The 25,203-nt window shown below is 52.1% G+C and overlaps 1 protein-coding gene across 2 annotated transcripts in view; it reads right to left on the minus strand.

The window, feature by feature from the left end:
* Positions 1-437: 437 nt before the first annotated feature.
* Positions 438-25,203, minus strand: part of BRSK2 (BR serine/threonine kinase 2) — a 155,254-nt gene continuing 130,488 nt past the window's right edge. The window contains exons 14-20 of one of the 2 annotated variants that reach the window (XM_072639514.1): positions 24,420-24,627; positions 22,831-22,879; positions 17,784-17,907; positions 16,230-16,410; positions 15,774-15,863; positions 5,071-5,118; positions 438-2,468 (exon numbers count right to left, since the gene is read on the minus strand). In XM_072639514.1, the coding sequence (XP_072495615.1) occupies positions 2,263-2,468; positions 5,071-5,118; positions 15,774-15,863; positions 16,230-16,410; positions 17,784-17,907; positions 22,831-22,879; positions 24,420-24,627 (906 nt within the window). In that variant the 3' untranslated portion in view covers positions 438-2,262. Of the gene's footprint in view, positions 2,469-5,070; positions 5,119-15,128; positions 15,340-15,773; positions 15,864-16,229; positions 16,411-17,783; positions 17,908-22,830; positions 22,880-24,419; positions 24,628-25,203 lie in introns of those variants that run through there. The other variant, XM_072639515.1, reaches the window with a different exon arrangement.

Here is a 25,203-nt window from a genome sequence, read left to right on the forward strand (position 1 = left end):
GGGATCAAGAGGCCTGCCCCACCCTGCCCCACACTCCTCGGCATTATGTACAGAGAACACAGAGTAGAAAAGAAAACTTGTGACTTTGTCCTCGTTTGTGTCTTTTCCATAAAGACCCTGCAGTGCTGAACAGTGGCCCAGAGGCCCAGGGCCTGCCCTGCCCACCCTGGCCTGGGCCCAGAGGAAGTCTGGTCCCGGCCACGCTCCACCTTGAGGGAAACTGGCACCAGTTTGGCTGCCCCGCCCCCAAATCAATAGGACTTGGTGTTGCCTCTACACGATAAGGAAACAGAACAGAAGAGCTCTCTAACGGAGTGGGTTTTTTAAATATATATATATGTATATGTATATATAAATAACCAAGAGCTAATAACGGAAACACAAAGTCCAGCCCGCCCCCCGCAGCGCCAGGCCCCACCCCACCCCCACCCCTTTTCCAAAAACAACCAAGGAAAAAAGTTTATAAAAATATCTTGCAGGAATTCTTTTAAGGTTTACAGTAGCTTCGTGTTGCCCTGGCCCTGCCTCTGCTCTGATCTGCTGAGGGCCATTGTCTGTGGAGCCCCCAGCAGCCCAGGCCTTGGCCCACGGCCCAAACCCCGGACAGACAGACACCAAGACAGACAAGCAGACAGACTGAGAACATTGCCTCTTCCCTGAAGAGAGAACCAAAGAGATCGCGTCAATGAAAATAGCAAGGAATTAATACTGATCTTGGCGCAGCAGCCGCCAAGTGGGCCCTGTCCGCCCCTGGGGAGCAGAAGGCTGGGAGTGGGGTGTGGCCCGGCAGGGGGGACTGGCCAGCCTGGACTTGGGGGGGGGCAGCAGCTGGCTCTGCTCTAGGGCCCCACGCTCCCCGCTCTGCCTCCACAGTGACCACTATGGCCTCTCTGAAGCCAGTACAATGTCAGGCTCCCCCACCCCCCACAATGAAACAGAACCAAAGAACAATGCAAAAAAAGGAGAGGGGGAGACAGAGAGACAGAGAGAGACGGGAACAAAGAGATGGAGACAGAAAATGATAGAGAGGAGAGACACAGAGAGAGAGGGAGAGACAGAGAAGAGAGGGAGACAGAGAGAGGCAGAGATGGGGAGACAGATGAAGAGGCTGGTGGAGTTCCAAGTAGAGATAGGACAGAACAAAGCAAGAGAAAGACAGAGAGGAGGGGCCTTGGGATGACCGAGGTATCACTAATGCTGCTCCTTGGGGGGTGAGGGGGGGCTGTCCCACTGCTGGCGTAGGGTTGAGCTCCTGGCATCCAGAGGCCGCCCATAGCGATCCTCAGGCAGGTAGGCAGGAGGTGGGTGGCTGTGCTGATCCCTCCCTAGAGAAGAGGTGCTGGGCTCCTTCAGTGGCCTCACTGAGCTGAGCGCCACCAGCCCCACAGGCCATGGGGCGAAGCAGGAGGGGGGGCCCAGGGAGGATCAGGAGGAGAAGGGACTGAATCCGGAGCAGCTGCCTTCCATCCATGAGTCCTCCAAGCACAGAAGGTGTCAGGCGGCAGGTGGTGGTGGTGACATGTTAACTTTTCGGGATAATTCCTGGTATCAGAGTGGAAACAAGCCATGGCATCAGAGAGAGAGACAGAGACGCAGAGACAGAGAGAGACAGAAACACAGAGAGACGGACCCAAAGACACAGAGAGAGACACACACACAGAGACAGACAGATGGACGGAGACAGAGAGAGAGAGAGAGAGAGAGAGAGAGAGAGAGAGAGAGAGAGAGAGAGAGAGAGAGAGAGAGAGAGAGAGAGGGAGAGGGAGGGAGAGAGAGAGAGCACTTAGAGTGAATCAAGCAGGACCTCAGGAAAGTCTGAAGCCCCTTTGGGACAAGGTGGTGAGAAGAGGGAGGGAGGACCAGATGCCCAAGCCAGAGCCCGCCATCCTCAGCCTTTGCGAAATCTGTGCTACCTGCGCTATGTGTCTGTGCTGCCTGCCCATCTGTCTGTCTGTCAGTGGGCCTGCCTATTCCCCTGCCTGGGTGTCCAGAGCATAGCGCGACTATAAATCTATATGTATGTATGTATATTTATATATAATATCTATATAGAATATCTATATGGTCGTATACATATACACAGTCCATCCTCCGGGCAGCCCGAGCTCCTTCGACCACCCTGGCAGCAGTGCCAGCCTGCTCTGTCCATCCCGCCAGCAGCCAGGCCAGCTCTACGGAGGCCTCGGATCTTGCTTGCGGTGTTAGCGCTGTGCTTAGGGTTAGGGGCAGCTCTACTCGGGGTGGGCAGGCGTTAGTCTGTCTCTAGGGTTGCTCTTGGGTGGCGGCTGGTGCGGCCGACTTTGCCTTGTCTCTGCCCCCTGGATACTTGGCGGCAGGCGCCTCGGCCTCTCTCCGCTGGCTGTGGGCGCTAGGCTTGGTTGGTGTGCCGGGGGAGTGGGCCACCTGCCCATTCTTCTCGTCTGAAAAAAGTTGTTTAATTACGTCAAAGAAGTTACGCAATGGGCTGCCTGGGTACACAGAACAGAAGACAAAAAAAAGAGAGAGAACGAGAGGGAGAGAGAGAGAGGAAGGGAGGGAAGGAGAGAGAAAAAGAGAGAGAGAAAACAAACAAACAAATGAACATGGGCCTTTACGGGAAAGGAAGAAAAACAAATGTGATGAGAGACCCAGAGCCAGGGGTGCCAGGGATGCCAGGGTGCCAGAGCTCTTGGGGACAAGGGGAGGCCAGCAAGCAAGGAGGGGAGGGCAGGACTCAGCCCACAGGGCCTTCCAGACCCCACCAAGCCCAGGAGGCCCTAAGGAAACTGCCAGACAAGGTCCCCAGGAGCCCCTGACACCTCTGCCGTCTGTCTGCCACAGAAGAGGGTGGTACCCTGCAACAGTGGCTAGCCAGGGAAAATGTGGGGTGGGGGATGCTAGCTGTTCTAGAGAGGCCTGGGACTGGGGAAGAAACCATCCAGGTCTTTGGCTAGAAGGATCCGGAAGGAGGTTCAGGCCCAGGCCTTGCCTGCCCAGGGCCTGCAAGGCTCAGACTTTCAAATTCAAAGTCGTGCTTGGCAACTAGGTGGGCTGCGATGGGGGAAGAGGAGGAGAGGGACAGCGAAGGGGAGGAAGGGCTGGTTCTTTGGCTTCTGAGAATGTCTGATTTCCTGCCATGAGCATCAGCTTTCAGAAGAGTATATAGAGGCAGACCTGGTGGCATCCTCCTTTCATAGATAAGAAAACTGAGGTTGGGGAAGAGGGTGCTAAAGTTACTTGCTGATAACCACACGGTAACCTCACGGTGAAGTTGATGGCTGAGCTAAGACTCACCCTACTCCTTGCATTCCCCCAGGCTGCCCATCCTCCCCATTCTGTCTGAAGGCAGTGGGCCACCTGCCTGGATACACTTTCAAGGAGAGGGATGAGGGCTTTGTCAGCATCAGCAAACTCTTGGCCAAGGTTTTAGGGCTTCTAGTGAAGGTAGAGGTGTGGCAGGGGGTCCTGCTCCTACCGCCCTCTGGGACCCCTAGTCCTGTGCCCCCTTCTCTCTGACAAGCCCCTTCCTTGAGGCTTGTCTCAGCCTGGCTGGGCCCCAGGACCAGCTGCTCTGGGATTTCTGTATGAAAAGGGCCCAGATCACCTTGCTCTAGTCTAGCAGGAAGTCCCCCTTTGTTCCCCCAGATTCAAGCAATCCCGAGGGCAGCCTGAGCTGGAATACTTCCTCCACTCGGTGCCATCTGGGAGGTCAGTGGGGCCTGACCCAGGTGGCTTTGGACAAGGTGCCTCAGTGACAATGGATGCAGCAGACAGAAGAGCAGAGGGTGGGAAGGGAAAATGGGGACCAACAAAGGAACCGAGATGGGAAGGTGTGGTGACCCCAAGGAGGGGAGGGCCTTCTGGTCCAGAAGAGCCCAAAGCAGAGGCCACAGAGGGCAGACCACAGCTCCCACCTCACCCTCCAAGCTAGCCTCTCCAGCCTCCACACTCTGGAAACAGGAGCTCTGAGCTGGGAAGGGAAGGGTCTGGGTCTCTGGGAGGCTCTTTGTAACTCTGCCTCTCCCTGGAGGTCCAGCACTGATCCCAACCCCCAACTGTCTCTCCGTGGTCCGTCTCTCTCCCTCCCTGCCTGCCTTTGCCATGAGTCTGAACCTGGGCCTACCAGTACAAGAGTCTTGCAGTGAAGGGAGCTCCCACTGAGGGGCACATGTCAGAGCACCTTGGAGTAGATCGACTGACTCCTGGAGAACAGGCCTTGGGGATGGACACCCTGGGGTCAGGGTTGCTTTCAGACCCAGGGTAGGGGAAGCAGAGCCTCAGCCAGCTGCTGCCAGCTCCTTCCTGCCCTCCACCACCCCAAGTGAGCAGAGTTGCTGAAACTGCACAGCCAGGGGACCCAGGCAGGAAGCCCTGCTCAGGCCTCAAGTGTAGCACCCAGCCTGGCTGCTACTACTGCTGCTCAAAGTCCCCTTGGCTGCTTATCCTGGACTGAGCCTGGGGCAGGATGGAGAGGGATGGAATGAGGGCACCCGAAAGGGCAAGAGAGACCAAAGTCTCTGGGATGGCCCTGAAGGGTAAGAAGGGACCAATTATTTCCTGCCACCATGGAGGACTGCCCTGGCATCTCATCTGAGGCTTCCCTCTTCCTGACCATCCATGGGCCCATCTGGTCTCAGGACCCTGTTCCTGAGGACTATGGAAGGCCCCAGAAGGCTGTGTGTGTCTCTGTGTGTGTGTGTGTGTGTGTCTGTGCATGTGTCTGGGAGAATGGCTAGAAGTGTATGTGTGCGATATGGGCTGGAGGAGAAAACATCCTCCCATGGGCACCCTGAGAGCCCATCCTCAGGAGAGTGGAGTGAGTAACCAGAGAGCACCCAGGGAAGCGAGGTGGGACGGGGCACCACTTGCCTGGGGAAGGCCATGTTGCCTCTCAAAGCTTCCCTATCTATAGGGTAGGGGCGGAAAGCAGCGGGAACCCCCGACACGCCCCGTGAGGAAGAGCAGGGCACTGGGTGGCCGGGGCTGTGTGCCTGGACAGCAGCTGTGGGTGGGGCTGGAAAGATGTGGACTTGGGAGACAGGAGGACTGTGAGGGCAGAGGGAGGGGGAAAGGCGGGAGGGAAGTTCTTACCACATTTGGAAAGCCTCCCCGTCATCAATTCCATACAGTTAGTGGTGTCTGGAGCACAGAACGGAGAGAGGAGGGAGGGAGAAATGTAAAAGTGGGTTTGTGCCGGGCCCTCGGCCCTCGGCATCCACTGGGCAGCCCCTCTGGGCCCTTCCCTGTGCTCCAAGGTCTCTGGAGCAGCCTCCCTCTGGGAAGGTGGCCGCTGTGGCTGCTCCTGCCCACATCTCCCCATTTCCCAGAGCCATTCAGGTCTGCCTGAAGAAGGGAGGGTGGCATAGGGCCAGCCTCCTTGGACCCCCCTGCTCCACCCAAATCAGGCCAAGTCAAAGACGAGTAGCTGGGCTTTGTCTAACCTACGATGTGCCAGGCACTGGGCTAAGTGCTTTACAAACATCTCATCCAATCCTGACAGCAACTCTGCTGGGTATGTGCTATCATCCATCTCATTTACAGATAAGGAAACTGAGGCAAACAGTCGAAGTTGACTTGCCCAGGGTCACACAGCAAGTGAGTATTTGAGGCCAGGTTTGAATTAAGTTCTTCCTGACTCCAGACCCAGGTGTGCCACCTGGCTTCCTGAGTTCAAATCCAGCCTCAGACACTTATTAGCTGCATGACCCTGTTTGCCTCAGTTTCCTCTCTGTAAAATGGAGGTAATAATTGCAGTCACCTCCCAGGGAGTGGCTGTTAGTTTTCTTGATACATTTTCTATGTATCCCAGGGTGCTGCTCTGCATGGGGAGGAAGGCCAGTGTACACTTGGCTGATGGATCAACATGCTGCTCTTAGCTATAGCCTGCCTCAGTGCTTTCCACCACGGGCACCCACATGGGTCTGGAAAGTGAGAATGCCAATAGGCATCTCGGATGTCTGGCTTAAGAGCCTTCAACAGGTGAATAGCCTGAGAGCACTGTGTCCCAAACAGGGGACCAAGCATGGTCAAGCACGGTGGCTATAGAGAGTCTGAAGCCCAGAAATCTTTCCTGCTTGGAGCAGGAAGGAACACAGGGTCCCTTACACTTAGCATGGAACTGTGTCTGGAAATTTAAATTTAAATCTAGAGAGATTTAAATCTCTCTCTCCTCTCCTCTCTCTTTCTCTTTTCCTTCCTTTCTCCCCTCCTTCTCTCTCTCTTGCTCTCTCCTCCCCCTCTGCCACTCTCTTCCTCTCCCTCCTCCTTTCCTCCTCTCCTTCTTTTCCCCCTCTCTCTTCCCTCCTCCCACTTTCCTCTTTGTTCTGCTTTTTTTCTCTTTTCTCTCTTTCCTTCTCCTCTCTGTCTCTCCTCCCCTTCTCTATCCTTCCCTCCTATCTCTCCTTCCCCTCTCTCCTCACTCTCTCCTCCTCTTTCTTCCCCTCTCTCCTCCTCCTCCCTCTTCCTTTGACCTCTCTTCCCCCTATTTATCTCTCTCTTTCTCATCCTCTTATTCCCTCTCCCTTCCCCATTCTTTCTCCCCATCTTCTCTTTTAATGGTCAGTTCCAATGGTCTTTTCTTCCTCTTCACCTTTCCTGATCTCCCTGCAGCCTTTGACGTGGTTGATCACCCCTTTTCTGAGCATCTGTAATACTCTTCTCTCTTGGCTTTGTTTTGTCACCGTATGTTTAAGTGCCCCTTCCTAGTCTCTTCTTAGATCTTTATTTGGGTCCAGTTCACTATATGTGGATTCTATTCTGGAACCCCTTCTCTTTTCTCTCTCTTGAGGTGTCCCATGGGCTCAAAGATCGTCTCCACACAGATTCTTGCTCCTGCCCTTCGGGTTTGCATCACCAACTGCTCCTTGGATATCTTGAATGGGACATCCCATAGGCATTTCAGACTCGAAGCATCCAAAACTGAACACATTCCCTGGCTGCCCCAGACTTCCGTCTGACTACTGGGGGCACCCAGGTCCTTTCAGTCCTCTGGGCTTCCAGCCTGTGGCATCTCAGATTGCTCACCCACCAAGGAGCCAAGTCTTGCCAGCGCTGCCTCCATAACACACCTCTTTCTCAAGCCCTCATCACTTGGGCTTTCCAGAATTCTGACACTTTTCTCTCTGTGCACTTTACAGTCTTCCCATCACCATATCTTTTCAGTGGCTATCCCCCTGCCTGGAATGCTTTCATTCCTCCACGCCCCAGTTGATAAGGGCTTCCCTTGCCAAACTCTCTTGGGGTTATTTTGTATGTATTTGTACATTTTGTTCTCTCCACCTCCATTAGAGTTCCTTGAGGGCTGGGATTGTTCTTTTCTCCTTCTTCCTCACGGTGGTCACATCAATACTCCTAAGTCACGTATCTGACTGCGTCACTCCCCATACCAGGGGCTTCCAGAACTTCCCGAAGTCTTCAGCGTTGAGTGCAAAATCACTGTCAGTTAAAGCCAGACCGTCCAGACTGACTTCACACGGTGCCTCCTCCCACGCCATACATCATGGCCATGCTGGTCTCCATGCTGCCGGATGCCCCATCCAGACTGACTTCACACGGCGCTTCCTCCCGGGCCATACATCACAGCCACACCAACCTCCTTGCCACATGTACCTTGGATGTCCCTTACACATAAATTGCTTTTGTCTTAAAATCCATCCCTAAATCCTGCCAGACTTCGTCCTCAGGGTCACAAGAGGTCACTCCTGATTCTTGCCCTAGGATATGCTTGGTCCACTCCCTTGCTATGACCTCAAACTGACTTTGGATCTATTTTTACTGAATTATTTGTACACACAGTTCTTTCCCCTGCAGGGGGCACGCAGCACAGTGCTTGGCATGTATTCAGTACTTTGGAATGAATGAGAATCACTGCCTTTAAAGGGGCCGACTTATAGGTGCCCAGAGGAAGCAGCTCTCCAGACACTCAGGGACCCCCTGCCCTACAGCCTATCCTTGTTAGAATGAGAGGAACAATAGCTGGGAGCCAGGAGCTCTGAACGAGACTGTTTCAGAGCCCACAGAATCTATGCAGGAAGAACTTGGCTTGGAAGAAAAGATCTCCCACCGCCAAGAGCCCAGAGCAAAGATATCTCCTCCTGCAAGGGAATTTGGCTGTTTTCTTCATGATGGGAGGAGGCTGATCATGGAGGCCACAGGCAAAGAAGCCTCTGCCCTGGGAAATCCTGTAGAGAGGGAGATGCTGGGGGCTAGATGGAGCCCTTCAGACCCTCGCCTGCGACTCAGGCCTCAAATCTGAGCCAGTGGAGAGTTTGGGGGAGCCCTCCATTCCAGCTGGCAGGCTGTTATAGGATTTGGCCTACCAGCCCAAATGGAGGGTGGCCTGACTCTGGGGGCTGAGGCCTCAGTGCACTGGACACAGCCACCCTCAGAGGGAGTATCCTCCAACTTGGAGGGCTCGCGAGCTACCGGAGAATGTCTTCTGCTTTACTCTCTCCTTTCAGGCCATGCTCAAGCCCTTGGTAGAAAAAAGAGAAGCTGCCCAGGAAGTGACTAGGAGAGACAGTGTGGTACAATGGAACATTGTTGGGTTTGAGTCACTTGGGTGACCTCAGGTCAATGACTTCCCCTCTCTAGGCCTCTACTTCCTCTTTTATAAAATGGGTGGGTTGACCCTATGATCTGTGCACCCATGAGTTGCACCAAATGACAACTGGATGACAGCTGGAGTCCTAGAATAATGAGCTCCTGGCAAAGAGCTGAGAGACTAGTGAACCTGAACAAGAGAAAAATCTGTCCCAACAGCTCTAAGATTGGATGACATGGAGGACATCTGCTGTGTGAGAGAAGGACCAGTATGAGGGGAGAGGGTGCCCAGTGAGCCATGGAAAGAAAGAGGAGGGGGAGAGGGTGGCCTCCCAGAGAAGCTTGGGAGCAGCTGAGTGAGCCTGAAGGTTGATCATGGGGAACCAAATGCCAAAACTGTGCTGAGTGCTGGGATGAGAAACATGGCCAGAATACAGAAATGTCAGCATTTGTTCAAAGATAAAAGATGTGATAAGAGGGTGATGGGGTCTCCTAGTCACTTGAGAAGATGTCCATCAGTTTGCACATCTCTGTACCTGAGGGGGAGTATGGTAGAGACTATGTGGGTGAGGATCCCTGGAAAGTGAGTCAGAAATGACAAGACCTATGGAGCAGATGGAGAGTATGGATGATACTTCTCTAGCACCAGGGCCCAAACTGGCCCAAGGGAGAAACGCAGTAGTGTGGGATAGGGTTAACTAGCGGGATGTCATTTGTGATAGTCTCATTCTTTTCACCTCATTGACACGTCATTCTTCAGTGATGAAGGCAGCTGCTACTCTAGCCTCAGTTCTGACCATGGAAGTGGTGGTCAGGGAATCTTGGGGAGAATTAAGTCCCCATGCATGTCATCAGGAGAGTTCCTAATAACCCATGAGGGAAGGGGAATATTGAACACAATTGGATTTGGACACTATAATGGAGGAAAGCAGACTTCAAAGAGTTCAGAGATCCCATGGTAAGAGACTTTAAAAGGACAAGAGAAGGCTCTCAGAATCAAAATTCTGACAACGTAAATATAAGTGATCCTGACAAAAAAGTGGAGGAAGAAATATTTACAAAGAGTCAGATGTGGCTATAAAGGGACCTCTCAGATAAACTCTGATTTGAAGAGGACTCATCCATAAGCTGGCAGGAAGAGGAACCTAAGGACCAGATCAATCATAGACGTTTGTTATGTGCCTTAGAAGATGTGCTAGGCACTACTATGGGCTAAGTGCTAGAGATACAGAAAAAGGCAAAAACACAACCAACCAGACAAACAGAAGACAACCCTTGACCTCAAGGAGCTCGTGGTCTCAACACAAAAGACTGAAAACAGGGAAAGGAATAAACATTTATTAAGTGCCGACTGTGTTCCAGGCACTGTACTTCACGAGTATCTCGGTGGAGAACAGGGTTGACACAACCACAGCAGGGAGGAGGATGGAGTGGACTTGTTATTTAGGGAAGATGGTGTAATGGCAATGAAGTCAAAGTCCTTCAGTCCTGTTTATCTACCTAGAAGCAAGATATTCACATGGAAAGAGGAATAGCTAACACACTGGAAATGAAAAACGATCTCAGAATTGGTAGAGGAAGAGTAAGAGAACATGGCACAGTTTGTGTTTCCAAGCCCAGACCAAGATGATCCCAGGGCCCTTAAGGAGGTGATAGATATCATGGTTAGCCTAATGCTAATATTCTTCAAGGACTCCCTGAAGGAAGATGCCAGAAGGACTGGAAAGGGGGAAAATACATGGATTTTCAGAAACACTTGGAGGGATCAGTGACCAGTCAACAAAAGTGTCTTGAACACCTGTACTGTGCTAGGTTCTGGAGATGCAGAATTCCAGGCTTCAGAAAACTTACATTCTGTGGGGGACAGTAACATGTGACCTGATCCTTGTGGTTCCTCCCCACAGTTGGGGACCAAAACCCATTCTCATTCTATGTGCCCAACAAATCCTCCACATGTGTTCCACTCCCTCCATCCAGCTTTACGCTGGGGACATTCTTCTCAGTCCATTAACATTACTTGAACACTGATGAAGGACAAGGGCTAGCCATGGATCACTTCTCACTCTGGCTTCATGTCTGGCCTCTCTTTCTACCTTACGTTTTCGATGGGAAAGGGAAGTGGGGTGGGGGTTAGTAAACTGAACTTGAACCACGTCTGCTCCAACAAGACTTGAGGATGAATGATGAAACACTTAGGGAAAAAAGCCAGTGTGGGAGTGTTTTAAGGTTTGCAAAAAGCTTTATAAATGTCATCTCCTTTAAGCCTCACAACAACCCTGGAAGGAAGGCGCTATTATGATCTCCATTTTATAGATGAAGAACCTGAGGCAAAGAGTGTTAAGTGACTTGCCCAGGTTCAGACAGCTAGTAAGTGTCTGAGGCTAGATTTGAACTCATGTTTTCCTGGCTCTAATTCTCTGTCCACTGCACTACCCAGTTAATCCTCTTGACTCTCCTTTCTGTGGATGGAGGGAAGGACCAACTTTAGAGTATTGGTGAAATAACATGAACTCAGAAGTCTCTAGTGGTGTGCTGCTGAGTTCAATGCTTGACCCTATCCTGTGGACATTTTCCCCAATTATCTGGAGGTGGAGAAAAGACACTTATCCAATCTGTCATGAAGCCCCAGAGGAGGGTTGGTCTGTTAGAAATTCCTTAAGGGTTAGGACTGTCATTCATCTGATTGTCTTTGTGGCCCCAGAAGGGCCTTGCACACAGTAGGTGCTTGTAAGCACTCGCTGAAATCAAATCGAGTTGTCTAGCAGAGGATTCAGAGGATTCCAGAACAGTAGGACCCAAACTAAATGAAAAGAGAGGGCACTCTGGCAGAACAGTGAAGGATGCAAGTGCATGGGAGATGAGACTTCACAAAGTGAGGGTTGACAGTGACTAGCACTCAAGATATGAAAACAGAGATACTCCTCCCTTCTGAGAGCTGCAGCTCCCCAGAAGCCAGGCCTGGGAAGGAGTTCCTTGGGGTCTTTCCCCCTTTCTTCTCTGTCCCTGGGCCAAGAGAGAAGGCTCACTGTGAGCCTCTACATTCCCTTGACCTCACCCCAAGAATTTGAGTCTATCCCTGCTATGTTAGGCACTGGCAGCTTGGTCACCAGGGGTAGAAGAGATGAGGACTGTGAAAGAGCATGGGTCCTCCTGACAGGCAAGCGCTCCTCCTCTCAGACCACTTTGTGAGCCAGGCAGCTGGCTAGCCAGGTGTTTATCTCAGCTTGACCCCTCTGACTGAGCCCTTACCTCTTCCTGGGCCTTGACTTCCCATCCTCTAACCATAAGTGTCCCTCAGGATTCTGCCCCAGGGCCTCTTCTCCTTTTATATTGTTTTACTTGGTGACCTCCTCAGCCCCCATGGATTCAATGATCATCCCTATGCTGATGAATCTCAGATCTACTCACCTAGGCCCTAACCTCTCTTCTGCCCTCACATCTCAAAATCCTTATTGGATATCTCATACTAGAAGCCCTGTGAACATCTTAAACTCAGCATGTCCAAAACTCACTATCTTTTCCCCTCAAATCCTCTTACCTTCCTGTTCCTGTTAAGGACATCACCAGTCGCCTAGGATTACAAATGAGATGTTTCCCTCCTCCTTCCAGTCTCCTTATAGCTTACACAGCAACACTAACGCCCTTTCTGTTCCTCCCACAAGACAGTCCTTTTCCCGACTCCAGGCATTTTCCCCTTCACTCCCACAGTTCTTGGCTTCTTCCTTCACACCTGAAGTGAAAATCCTACCTTCTACAAGAAGTCCTTAGTGATCCCCTTCCCTCTGCTGATTTACACTGACTCCAGTCTGATTGCACATCCTTGTTTGCATGTTGCACCATTAGAGCAGGGACAGTCTTTTGCCTCTCTTTGTATCCCTAGTGCTTAGCACAGTGCCTGGCACAGGCAAGTAATACACATTTATTGACTGACGTGGAGGAATAGGGTCTAGTTCCCAGACTGGACTGCTCTGCAAAAGCATTCTGGAGCCCAGCAGCTGATACCAGGCCCAGGACACCTGGGGAAGTGGAGGCCTCCTCCTAGGGCTGGCTCTGTCCTGGGGGAACTCAGCTGTGGGAACTAACCTCCTCCAGCCCTGGGCAGTATGCTCAGATCTTATCAACACCCACCTAGGGAAAGCAATGCTCCTGTACTGTGTTGGCTTGAGGAGGCAAGGTAGCCTTACTCTGGCCTCCCATGCTTCTGCAAGCACTCTTTCCACAGTGGTAGCCTAGCTAGTCTTTCCCTTGCAAGTCCATTCAGCTGCTGGCCACTAGTGCACGGCTGTCCTTGGGTCCCCAGGAATCATAGGATCATAGATTGAGAGCTGAAAAGGACTTCAGGGACTAACTGGTTCACTACCCTCATTTTACAGAGAAAAACCCAAATTTTTCAAGGGTCGCCACTATAACATATGACCTGCTGCTTTCTCTTCCCAGTCACAGAGTAGGCTGGTGGGGCAGGTAAGGCCATTCCCATGGCCCTCAAGGAGCATGGGTAGCAAGGCTGAACTTGAGCCTGGGCGATGGGCCTACTGCCAGTGGTTTCTTCAGGGGCCTCATTCCTAAGGGGCTTGGCAAGAGGTATAGTATGGGGGTGGGATGGAGAGGACACCAACCAGCCTAGTGCTTCTGAGGTATTTCCCCCCTGAGCTATGTCCTGGATCCTTGGAGGGAGGGCAAGGTCCCTACAGTGCTACCCTTTTGGTGTCATCTCCCCGTGCCCTTGGCAGATAGCCTGGAGGGAGTAAAAGTCCCTTAGAGGCAGCTCAGCACTGGAAGGGGCTGCCCTTCTGCCAGCTCGAAGCAGCTAGCACTGCCCCTGAGTTCAGCACAGAGCGGGCACCAACCTGCAGGTGAGTCCTGGAAGCCTGAGCCTGTGCACCCCATAGTTCAGAGTTCAGCCAGGGAAAGGGTAGAGTGAGGCAAGCCGAGCAGGGAAGCATGATGAGGGGAGCAAGCACGGGCCGGGGGGCACAAGAGCACCCCAGCTCAGTCCTCAGCCAGAGGCACATGCAGATAACATGAACAGACACAAAGACAGTGCACTCCACAATATTCAGCAAGATACAGAGAAGGGGGTGCCCCTCTGACCCAGACAGGCCACTGGTGCTGAGGGATGAAAATATCAGGGGTGCTCCACCCATACAGGGGTGGAGGGACCTCTGTGCTAGGCCCAGGTATCTCCAAGCTGGAAGGGAATGAAGAGGCCCCCTCCTTCCAACCCCCTACTTTCTACAGGGCTCCTTAGCCTGAGGCCTCCAAGCTAAGCTTGCTTACAATTCTGTCCCCCTGAAAGCCCAGGATGCCAATCTCAGGTGGGCAGGAAGAATGCCTGCCTCCATCCTACCCAGGGGCCCTGAGCCCATGAGACTTCCCCATTCATTTCTCCATAACCCTGCCTCCAAGGTAGCCTTCGAGGGTTTTAGCTTCCTTCACCCCTTTCTCCTTCCCCTGATCGGATCCTTAGGGCCTTCCCATTGGGCAGCTTCTGGCCACAGGGGCTAAGCTCCAACTTCCACATATCTGATTTCTCCTTTGGGTCATGCTCCCACCCTTCCCTGCCTCCTGGTCTCCCTCCTTCCTTTCTGGCCCTAGGCTTATGGGAGAAGACACCTAGAAAGGAGAAGAGGGCAGAGGAAGGTACAGGATGGAAAAGAGAGCAAAATGTAGGTTCAGGGCTTGGATGGGAAGCTGGAGAAAGAATAGGGGCAGGGAGGGAGGGAGGGACAGGGGAGAAGATGAGGCTAGAGACCAGGGGGGCTGTTGGCAGGCAGGGGCAGGTGGGCTCGGGCTTGGCTCTCTAGCACCCAGGATAGAGTTGGGCATTCAGTGGGCATTTGAGAAACGCATGGACAGTTGGATGGAGAGATGGAAGGCAGGGGTGGGTGGGGTCTGCTGGAAGTGGAGAAGCTTGGAAAGCTACTGGAATGGGAGTGGAGGAATAGGGAAAGGCTGGACTGTCACTTGTGGGGCCTGGCCCAGCAGAGCTCACCCTCCTGCCAACACCTGATGTCCATCTTAAGGGCCTCAGTAGGAAAAGCTGAGTTTACTTGGGCTGTGTCTGACAGGCTGGGTGGCTGTCTGTCTGATAATCTACCTGCCTGTCTGTCTGATTGCCTGCCTGTTTGTCTGTCCAATTGTCTGCCAGTCCACCTGTCTGTCCGATTGCCTGTCCGTCCATCCATCTGATTGCCTGCCTGCCTGTCTGTCTGTCTTCCCACTCCTTTGGCTCTCGGGCTGTCCCACAGGGACGCTCTCCTGCTACTCCTTGAGCCTGCTTCCTCAGAGGTCTGTCTCCCTCCCTGCTCCCCACCCTTCCCCACCCCCTGTACTGGGCAGCTGGTTCCTCTGAGCAGGGTGGGGAGAAGATAGGAAGGCAGAAGGAACATAAGAGCAGAAAGGAAAGGCTGGGTGTGCCTTCCTGGCCCCTGCAGAGGCCTCCTTCTGGACTCTCTCCTCCAGCCAGGCAGAGCAGTGCACCTGGGGACAGCAGGGTGGCCCCTGGGTGAGGGGCTCCTGAGTCCCTTTCTCCAGGGCCGTGTTCTCTGCTCCCCACAGAGGCTCAGGCAGGCCTAATTATGGCCTTGGCTGGCCCAGAGAGGGGAAGAGGAACTGAGGAGGGGAAACCTGGCTGGCCCCTTCCCCTCCCCTTCCCTCCCCTCCCTGGCTCCCCCGCTGAGGATGAGAAAGAGGCCACCTGGCCGAGGCTGGGAGTGCCTTACCTGCTACAGTCTCAGAGGCTACTCTCGTAGCTGGTGGCCACCTTCTGGCCCTTAAACACAGCTCCCCAGCTTAGTCCTGGAGCTGAATGGGGGGTTTCTACAGTGGACAAGAGGGCTCCTTTTAGTGTGGTCACATGGCAAGGCGTGCCCCGGTCGGTCAGAGATGCCTGGAGCCTCTGGTGGCTGAGGATGGCCCATGGTTCTGCTTGGCTTGGTTGGCCCCTGCTCTGGCTGGGCAGGGGCTCTGCTCACTGAGCACAGGGGCAGGTGTGGCAGAGTGGCGGGGCGCTGAGGGAGGCAGAGGCTGGGGGGTGGGAAGGCAGAGCCAGGAGCAAGGAGATGAGGCTGCAGCAGCGGGACGGGGTGTGGGGAGGACTGGGGTGGCATCTGTCCAACAGAAGCCCCTTTTCCCCAGACATGGGAGGTGGGGGATCTGCGCTGCTCATCCCTGCTCTCCTGGCCTCTCCCCACTGGACCACACTGTACCATAGTATCTCCTCCCCTGACTGGGGAGGTGGGCCAACAGCTCACCTGATAATTGCTGGACGGATGGCTGGTCGTGTGTGCTTAACAACTGGGCCTGAATGGTCTCCACCACCCTCTTAAAGCGACGACTCGGACCTGGAGAAGGTGGGGTGGGGTGGAGGAGAGGCCTGGTCACTGGACTGCAAGGGAACCACTGGGTCCTGGTGGCAGAAACAGCTGCGTCCCCCCAGCCTGCCCCTCTGACCCCAGAAGGCCCCTTGCCCCTCCTTTCTGTGCCTCATCAGCTGGAAGACCAGGGAGGATCCCTAGATAGGAAGAAGGGGACAGGGGTCTCTGCCAGGCCCCCCCCCTTTCAGGCCAAACTCCAAGGATTCCCAGGAGGCATCCTCTTCCCCTTCTGGTACAGGACGGTGACCAAGCCTCGAAGGACTTGGCCAGAAGACTTGTTCTCCACCCCTGTCCCCCCTCCCCAAGCTCTGCTCCTGGGACTCGGGGCATCACCTGACAAAAGTGTGAAAGTGACTGAGTAGATCCCGTTCTCCTTCTGGGCCTCTCCGCCTTCTGTGTAGGTGATATCCACCTGGAACTTGACTGGCTTCTGGAAGACAGCTGGTCCTCCTGTGGACTTGTACTCTGCTCGGAAGCTGGTCTGAGAGATGACGCTGTGGCTGAGGCTGGGAATCTGTGAGGGAGCAGCAGGGGGGAGGACGCTGAGGTCCTGGGAGGGGCCGGGGGTGCCCCTGCAGGGGGGCTCTGATGGAAGGCCTTCCTTGGCTTCACAAGAGGGCTAGGGAAAGAGACTCTTAGGAGTGGGGATGTGGGATGGGCCATCCAAATCTGACATAGGGCCCAGTCAATCACTGGGAAAGCGGGTAACGTTCGCTAAGCTCTGAGCTCATCTGTTAGCTCAGTTTTGCAAATGAGTCGAGACTTAGAGGCGTTCCTTCAAAGAAAACCCAACTGGGACTCAGGGTGGGGTTTATCTGGTGGTGGGAGAACATGAGCATGGCAGGGGAGGATGCCAGATGCATTGAAACCCAAGCTTCAGTGGGCCTGGAGCCCCCAACAAAGGGGCAGTTTTCAGGACATGGAGAGGATTTTTTAAATGCCATGAAGCTGATCTGTGAGTCCATGAAGACCCAGACTTCAGCTGGTGACTATGAGGGTTCCCTCAACAGGACAGATTCTACCCAGGTCTAGGGGGGGTCCTCCTGGCTGCAGCCTCACATACCTAGCCTTCTATGGATAGAGTACTTGGTTCTCATGAACATTAGAGTTCTCAAGCACCATGGGTCAAGAGAGGATAGAAGCGTCCAGGTGACCCATCTAGATTGTCTGGGAAGGGGCAGCCCCAACATGATCTGCATATCCTCACTTATGTCCCAGACTCAGTACCATGACATAGGGCTCTCCATTCTGAGTTCCACACCAAACAGAGCCTGGTCCCCCCAGGGTCAGACTGCTCTCTCTCCTATAAGCCAACCAATATTAATCTGGGTAGGTTGTATTCAGAGCTTGCTGATAGGAGAGAATTGAAGTTGAGAGGTCTGTGTCCCTGCCTTGGGATGATATGAAAGACAGCTCTTCTGCCTCCCCAGTGAGCAAACCATTCTCTTCTAGAACAGTGCACAGAGCCCTGGAGCCAGGCGGACCCAAGTTCAGATCCAGTCTTATACTTCCTAGCCATGTCACCATGGGCAATTTTTGCCTCCATTTCCTCATCTTTTGAACAGGGGTAATAGTAGCCCCAGTTGTGAGGATCAGATGAGACATTTGGAAAAGTGTTTTGCAAGCCTTAAAGGGTTCTATGCATGCTAGCCACCACTGTCATTAATGAGGCAGTGGGTGGCACCTTGGGGTCCCCAGTGACTGCAGTAGCAGCTGAGAAGGGGACCAGTGGCCACTCATCAGACTCAGCGTGGAGCAATGAAAAGGATGGAAGACCTGGCCTCCATTTTCTCTTTGATCTGGGTGCATCCATCAGCAGCCTTGTGGCCAAGGCTCCCTTCACAGGGGCAGCTCTGAGTCAGTGGCCTTGAGTCCCTGGTCCCTTACCGAGAGGAAGGCATGTACGATGTCAGCCTTGATGGAGCTCAGCGGCTTGTCTTTGATGACCACAAAGATCTGTTCTTCTTTCTCCAAATTGATAAAGTTACCAAACCAAGACTTCTTGGCGAGCCTGTGGCAGGGCAGAGCAGGACCAGGCAGAGGGGAAGGGGAAAGAAAAGGGAAAGGGAAAGGAGACAGAGTATGCTGTTGACATCATATGTTGCCCAGGAGCATCTTATATGGGGCTCCCTGATGTTCCCAACATTTAAGGAGGGCTCAGGGGAATCAACTACGGTGTGAGGAGAGGAAAACTGAGGCCCAGGCAGGACCATGACAGGGAGCTGGGAAGGATGTTTCTAATTCCACTTTGGGATCTGCCTGCCTCACTCCATTAAGCCCTGATATCATCACCAAACTATCAAAAACATTTTCAAAGATTCAATAATGAAATATCTGTTCTGACCACACACTTTGTGCCCACAGTTGTCAATGCAACTCACTCTCCCTCCAGCCTAACTCTGTGCCAGGCCCTCTTCCTGCCCTCATTCTTCCTGTTTAGGCAACATGGGGGCTTTCCTTTAACAAAAACTACTTAGTAGCTCCCACCCCAGAGAGGGCCCCTTAGAAGTTAGATACAGAAGAGGATAAAGCAAAAGCCAAGGGGATAACTCCACTTTTTAAGGACCCCAACCCTAGGTCTTGGACCAGTGCTTGCTTTCAAAGATGAATTTACTGGAGAGAAGTTGAATACGTGCACTCTGAGATGAGGGCAACTAGGCAGTACAGTGGATGAGCGCCAGGCCTAGAGTCAGGAAGACTCATTTTCATGAGTTCAAATCCAGCTTCAGACGTTTACTAGCTGTGTGACTCTGGCCAAGTCACTTCATCCTGTTTGCTTCAGTTTCCTCATCTGTAAAACGAGCTGCAGAAGGAAATGGCAAACCACTCTAGTATCCTTGCCAAGAAAGCCCCAACTGGGTTCATGAGAAGTCAGACATAACTGAAATGACTGAACAAGGACAAATTCTGGCATGGATGTTGGGAGATGAGGGTAAACTGAAAATTAAACAACCAAACAGATACAGTTATATGTTGAGAGACAGACACAGACAGAGACAAGTTCAGACAAAGGTATCCCCAAATAAAAGCATCTCAGAGACCTGAGAGGTCATGACCTTATTGGTAAGAGCACTGAACAAGACAGAGATAAAGATGAGGCTCCAGTGTTCATTACCAGGAACTCCTCTTTGGTGACCATCTATGCATGCCTTTGGAGATACTCATGGCACTAGTTCTGAATTCATCTACGGTACCTATCATTCCACACACATTTCATTCTCCATTCATGAAATGGAGAACTTGCCAAAATCAAGACACAGTATAGGAATGGCATTTTGCCGACTCTCTATTTAGTGATATCCTATCAATTCTATCAAAAAGGGAGATAAAGTTAGCTTGGCATGTCTGGGATTTATGAACCCAGACTGGCTCCTGGGTTCATGTTCTCTTCTAAATGCCTACACACATTAGTGGGAATTCTGTCAAATTTCTTGTCTATAAAGATGGTAAGGTGGTACAGTGGATAGAATGCTGGGCTTGCAGTCAGGAAAACCTGAGTTTGAATCTTTCCTCAGACACTTACTAGCTATGTGACCCCAGAAAAGCTACCTAATCTCAGTTCCCTCAACTGTAAAATGGGTATGGTGATAGCACTTATCTCCCAGGGTTGTTATGAGAATTAATTGAAAAAGGATTTCTAGCGTTCAGCACAGTACATGGCATACAGTAGACACTACAGCAATGCTAGCCATTATGATTATTTTGAATTTTCTATGGCTAAACTTCCCTTCATTGCTCATCTCCTGATCTTCATAATTTCTTAAAGGTGACTGACGAAAGCTGAGATCACTCCTGCCAGATGCTTCTTCCAAAAGACACAACCAATTCACCAGGAAGTGCATGTCTTTGTGAAAGGTTAGCACCCCGGAGAGCTCCTTGAGAAGACACACTGAACTCTGGTCCTCTTTGTATTTCTCACTGGACTCATCTGTGAATTTGGTGTCAGGGCTTCCTCCTTGGTCTTCATCAGAGCATCTCAAAAGTTCTAGTCCGGGCACCACGTCTTTATTTTCTGACTTCCTAGAGTCTGTGGCACACCCTGATGGCACCTCCAAGATGGTGGAGATGGCTGCTTCTTTCCAAGCTTCCTGGGACTCCTCTATCATTTCTTGGAAGGTCAGAATTAAATTTGGATCACACTAGCTCTCTCTCTTCCTTGTTGTCTCTGCCAACATGGCAAGTCTAGAACACTTCTAGTACTCTGTCCCAAGCAGTGTTAGACTTGCAGACGCTGAAAGAGGAAGGGTTCTGGGACACCATGACTTTGGGCCTGGGCCGCGTTGGTGAGGTGTGCCAAAGAAGCATGCAGACACAGAACCCTAGCAGGCTTCCAATGAGCTCAGTGTGGAAAGCCCTGGTCCTGGCCCCTGAATGTGGAGGAGGGGAAGCCGCTGCCATAGGCATCACCAGGAGGCCCTTCTGGGGTCAATGAAAGCTTACTCTCAGGACACCGACCTTTTCCTCAGTAGTATGTTCTCTTTGATCTGGAATTTGGTTATAATATCCCTGGGAGTTTTCCTTTGGGAATTTTTTTCAGGAGGTGATTGGTGGTTTCTTTGAAATTCTATTTGAAATCCCTCTGAATCTAAAATGATGGGGTAATTTTCCTTGATAATTTCTTGAAATATAATATCTAGGCTCTTCTTTGATCATGGCTTTCAGGTAGTTCAATAATTCTTAAATTATCTCTCCTTGGTCTATTTTCCAGATCAGTTGTTTTTCCACTGAGATATTTTACATTTTCTTCTATTTCTTTCATTCTTTTGACTTTATTTCATTGTTTCTTGATGTCTCATGGAGTCATTAGCTTCCACTTGCCCAACTCTAGTTTTTTTATGGAATTACTTTCTTCAGTAAACTTTTGCTTCTCTTTTTCCATTTGACCAGTTCTGCTTTTTAAGGAATTATTTTCTTCAGTGAATTTTTGTGCCTCTTTTTAAGAAGCTGTCAATTCTCTTTTTCATATTTTTTTCATTACTCTCATCTCTTTTCTTAATTTTCCCTCTACCACTCTTATTGCTTTCTTGAATTCTTGAAGGAATTCTTGTTGGGCATGGATTCAATTAGCATTTTTCTTTGAGACTTTGTAGCTGTTTTCAGGTCGAGTTTATGTTTTGCTCTTCCCTGCCATCATGGTAGCTTTTTGTAGTCAATTTTTTGGTTGTTTTCTCATTTTTCCAGTCTATGTCTTGATTCTGAACTTTATGTTAAAGTTGGCCTCTGCTACCTGTGGGGTAAAGAGGCCCTGTCCCAAGCTTCAGGATTTTTCATGTTGCCATTTTTAGAGCTAGGTCTCTCCTGGTCTGTGCTCTGGTCTTTACACAGGAAGGGCCCCTGCTGCCCTACAGTCACAAATGGCAGTTCTTCTTTTGGCTCCAGAACTGTGAACAGTGACTGACCACAAGGGTTCCCTACCACCCTAGATTGTGATCCAAAACTATGTATGGGCAAAGGAGTTGCCAATCAGTGCCAGCTTCACCCAGTACCAGCAAAGGGTCCCCAGTAATCTCTTTCTGATCAGTTGTCTGACCCCCTCACCATCTCCAGGCTAAGAGCTCTCAAAGCTTCTGCTGCTTCCACTACTAGTGGTGCTGCTGATGCTGTTGGGTGTGTGGGCTCTTGACTAGCTTCACCCTGGTGTCATAGACTTCTCCTGCTGACCTAAATTTTCTTAGACTGGAAAGATCTTTCACCCTGACCTGGGCTGTGCTAATCCAAAATGTTGTCTGAGGCATTCTTTTAAAGTTTAGGGTAGAATATAGGAGAGTTGAGCTTGAGTGGCTGCTCCTAATCCACCATCTTGACTCTGCCCCCTCTCTCTCCAGAAGTGCGTAATTGAGGTGATAGAGTGTGGGTCACCAGTTGACAACATAGGGGAGGGGCTCCTTTCATTGCTATGGGAAATATACTGGATATGGAGTTAAGAGACCTGAGGGCTACTCTGGGTTTTGCTATAAATTTAAGGGCATGGTCTGTCTTTTGCCTATTTTTTGTACTCGCCATGCTCAGAACAGTGCCTGACACAGAGTAGGCACTTAATAAATGTTTACTAATTGATTAAGCAAATACATTTCCCTCTCTGGGGATCAATTTCTTTATATACAAAATGAGTGGGTTGTACTGAACCATCTTGAAGATTCCCCCTAGCTCCAGGTGATATAATGGGCTCTCACCTGGAGCAGGAAGTCTCCTGAAGGCAGTGTGACCCTCCAAGAACATCATGTGCACACCCACTCTAGTACTGCCCAGAGCCTTGGAGCCACAGCTCCCCATCGAGATGTGAACGCTTCTCATTTCCTTCCTGACTATGGGCCAATGCTGATTGATCCCTAGCCCACCCAGCCTCATTGAGGCCAATAGGAAAGGATCCAAAGATACAAACTGAGGCAGAGATGGGAAAGGAGATAGACAGAGGTGCCAATGTATATGGAGAAATGAAAGTGTGTGTGTGTGTGTGTGTGTGTGTGTGTGTGTGTGAGAGAGAGAGAGAGAGACAGAGAGAGAGAGAGACAGAGAGACAGAGAGAGACAGAGAGAGACAGAGAGAGACAGAGACAGAGACAGAGACAGACAGACAGACAGGCAGGCAGGCAGGCAGATAGACAAGCAGGCAGGCAGGCAGACAGACAGACATGTAGGCAGGCAGACAGGCAGGAAAAGGAGAGGGAAAAGAAAAGAGAGAAGTGAAGGAGGAGGGCAAGATGGATGGTCTGGAGAAGCAGCCTGAGCCCAGTCAGAGGAGGGAAGTGACCTTTGCAGTCTTTGCTAAACCAGAGACTGCTTAGGCCTGAGCAGACCAGAGACTGGGCCCCTAGCGGGACATTGTTCCTCAGCTCAGGGTGGGCATCTGCTCAGTCCACATCTCTCTGCCTCTGCTGGGTCTCAGAGTCACTTAGATTGGGGAAGACTGGGGAAGTGGGGTAGAGGTCACTTACTCTGGGGATGATTCTGGGGTCAGGTTGGACATCTCCTCTGGTGTAGGAACTGCACTCAGCCAGGCACCAAGGGGGAAAGAGAGGACATGGTGACTCCACAGCCCTTTTCCCATCTCTGCTGCCCACTTGCTCCCAGGTGTGATAGAACAGTTGGACCCAGTTTCAGGACAGGCTACCACCAGTGTGGCTCCACTGGGCCTCAGGATCAGAAAATGGAAAGCTTCCCAAGGCCAGAGTTTGGTGCCCATTGTAATGGATGCTATGGCTCAGGGCAGACAGCCTCAGTCTCCTTGGAGGCAGATCTCTGGCCTCCACTTTGACCTTGGCAAACCCTCAGCAGGGTTGTTGGCCCAGGAGCTAAAGCTGTGAGCTAGTGACCTTGTCTAGCCTTTTGCCACAGCTAGTTTTCTTGTTCCTGAAGACTCCACAGATACTGGTGGGAGATTGGTGAGGAGTGCCTCGATAACGCTAAGCATGCAGGGAATCAGGGAGCCTGCACAGGACAGTGCAGCCAGCAGTACCAGTGGGGCCTGAGGGCCCTGGGCTGGGCAGGCAGGCCTGGCCTCTTTTGGGCACACAGGAAGCATCATAATATGAACTCAACTTCAGTCTCACAGAGAACCACAGGGATATCTCAGCCCAATAAAGCCTAGGCCAGTGTCTTCCCTTCCCTGTCTGCATCTCCAGGTGCAAAGGCAGGGAGGGTCCCCCTCTCCTGAGGCTTGCCATTTAGTTTCCTGGTCATGGCCAGTGGCTGGACACAACCTGTGGAGCCCAACCTAGCAGCTGGACATTCACTCCTCTGGGCACTGACCCTCTAGGCTCAGGGTAGATTGCCAGAAAATGGAAGCTGTCCCAGAGGGGACCCTTCAAGTGACCACACCGGTCAGTCCCCATGATATGGAGTCATGTACTTGGAGCTCTGTATACAGCTGTGGTTTGCACTGGATACTTCAAGTGAGGTGGCATCTGGAGCTGTGGGCAGATAGGCACAGGCTCCATCCCACAAACTGCTGCTCCTGAGGATGCCACACCTACCAGGACAGAATTCAGGCTGTAGTCACCGGACAGGAGGGAGGTCACATGAGGGCAGGCCCAGACTGTAACCTCAGGCACAGCCAGTCAAGGGAGGTAAGGTGTGTGTGAGTGAGCCCATTTGTGGATGTGTGTGTGCATATTCAGAGTTGTGTGCATGTGTTTGAACGTGTGAGCATTGTCTGTCTGTCTGTGACTGTACATGCATATGTCTTTGTGTGTTGCATGTATGTGTGAGTGTGCGCGAACACATGTGCGTGTGTATGTGGGTGCATGTGTGTATATCATTCCTTGCTTGTGTCTGTCTCTGGTGCAGAGACGCAGTCAGGGCAGAGGGAGTCTGCTTCTCTCCTGTCCATGAATCTGAACTTGGCCTCCCTAGGCTGGGAGATGTCCGGTGCCTCCCGATCGGCCTCCCTCCCAGCACTTACTGCAGAGCAGGATCTCCCCGAGCCTCACCCAAGGACTAGGGAGGGGGCAGCCAGGAAGTCTGAAGGGCCCAGTAACCTCCCCCTTTCTCTCACGAGGTGGCTGGAGGGGCGCAGGCCACTCACCCTGCAGTTTCCGCCGGTGGAATCGAGGAGACCCCAGGAAGCTGTTTTTGATGGAGTTGAGCCGGGTCCTCCAGGGCATCCCGCCGATGCTGGGGCTGGACGGTGGCGTAGGGTTGGGCGTGCCCGCCGGGCTCTCCTTTGGCGTGTGGACGGGCGTTCCCTTGGGGGTAGGGAGGGGGCTGCCCCTTGGAGAGGGGTGAGGGGTCACCTGTATGATGGGGATAGATTTGGTGCTCGGGTCAGTACTCGCAGGGAGCAGCCTGATGGGGGATAAGGGGTGCAGGTGGCCCGCCGGCCCCGCCAGCTCCGGGCTGAGCATGCCCGCAGCCAGAGTTCGGGCTGGACCGGTCGGGCCAGGTGGGGGCGGGGCCGGGACGGTGCCGATGGTGCTGGCGGGGAGCGGGTTGGACTTGGTGGACTGCAGAGGTTTGTCCGTCACTTTGCCCTTGGATGGTAAGGTCTGTGTCTTTGGGTTGGGTTGCATCGCTGGTTTTGGTTGGAGGGCGGGTCCGGGCCGTGAGGTGTCCCTACGAGCTTCGGGGTCCAAGGACATTTGGGTGCGAGGGAGAAAGGGGGGCTCAGGGGGCTGGGGAGGGATGAAAAATTTTCTGATAGGCTACAACAGACACAGAGAAAGATTGAAAGAAGGAAGGAGGCAAAGAGGAGAGGAGAGAGAGATAGCGAGATCGAGAAAGAAAGTGTGGGAGTGAGAGAGAGAGAGCAGGTGTGAGCAAGTGAGAAAGAAAGAGAGGGAGAGAAAGAAGAAAAGGAGAAGGAGCAAGAG

The sequence above is a fragment of the Notamacropus eugenii genome, chromosome 2, assembly GCF_028372415.1.
Source record: "Notamacropus eugenii isolate mMacEug1 chromosome 2, mMacEug1.pri_v2, whole genome shotgun sequence".
NCBI classification, from domain to species: Eukaryota; Metazoa; Chordata; class Mammalia; order Diprotodontia; family Macropodidae; genus Notamacropus; species Notamacropus eugenii.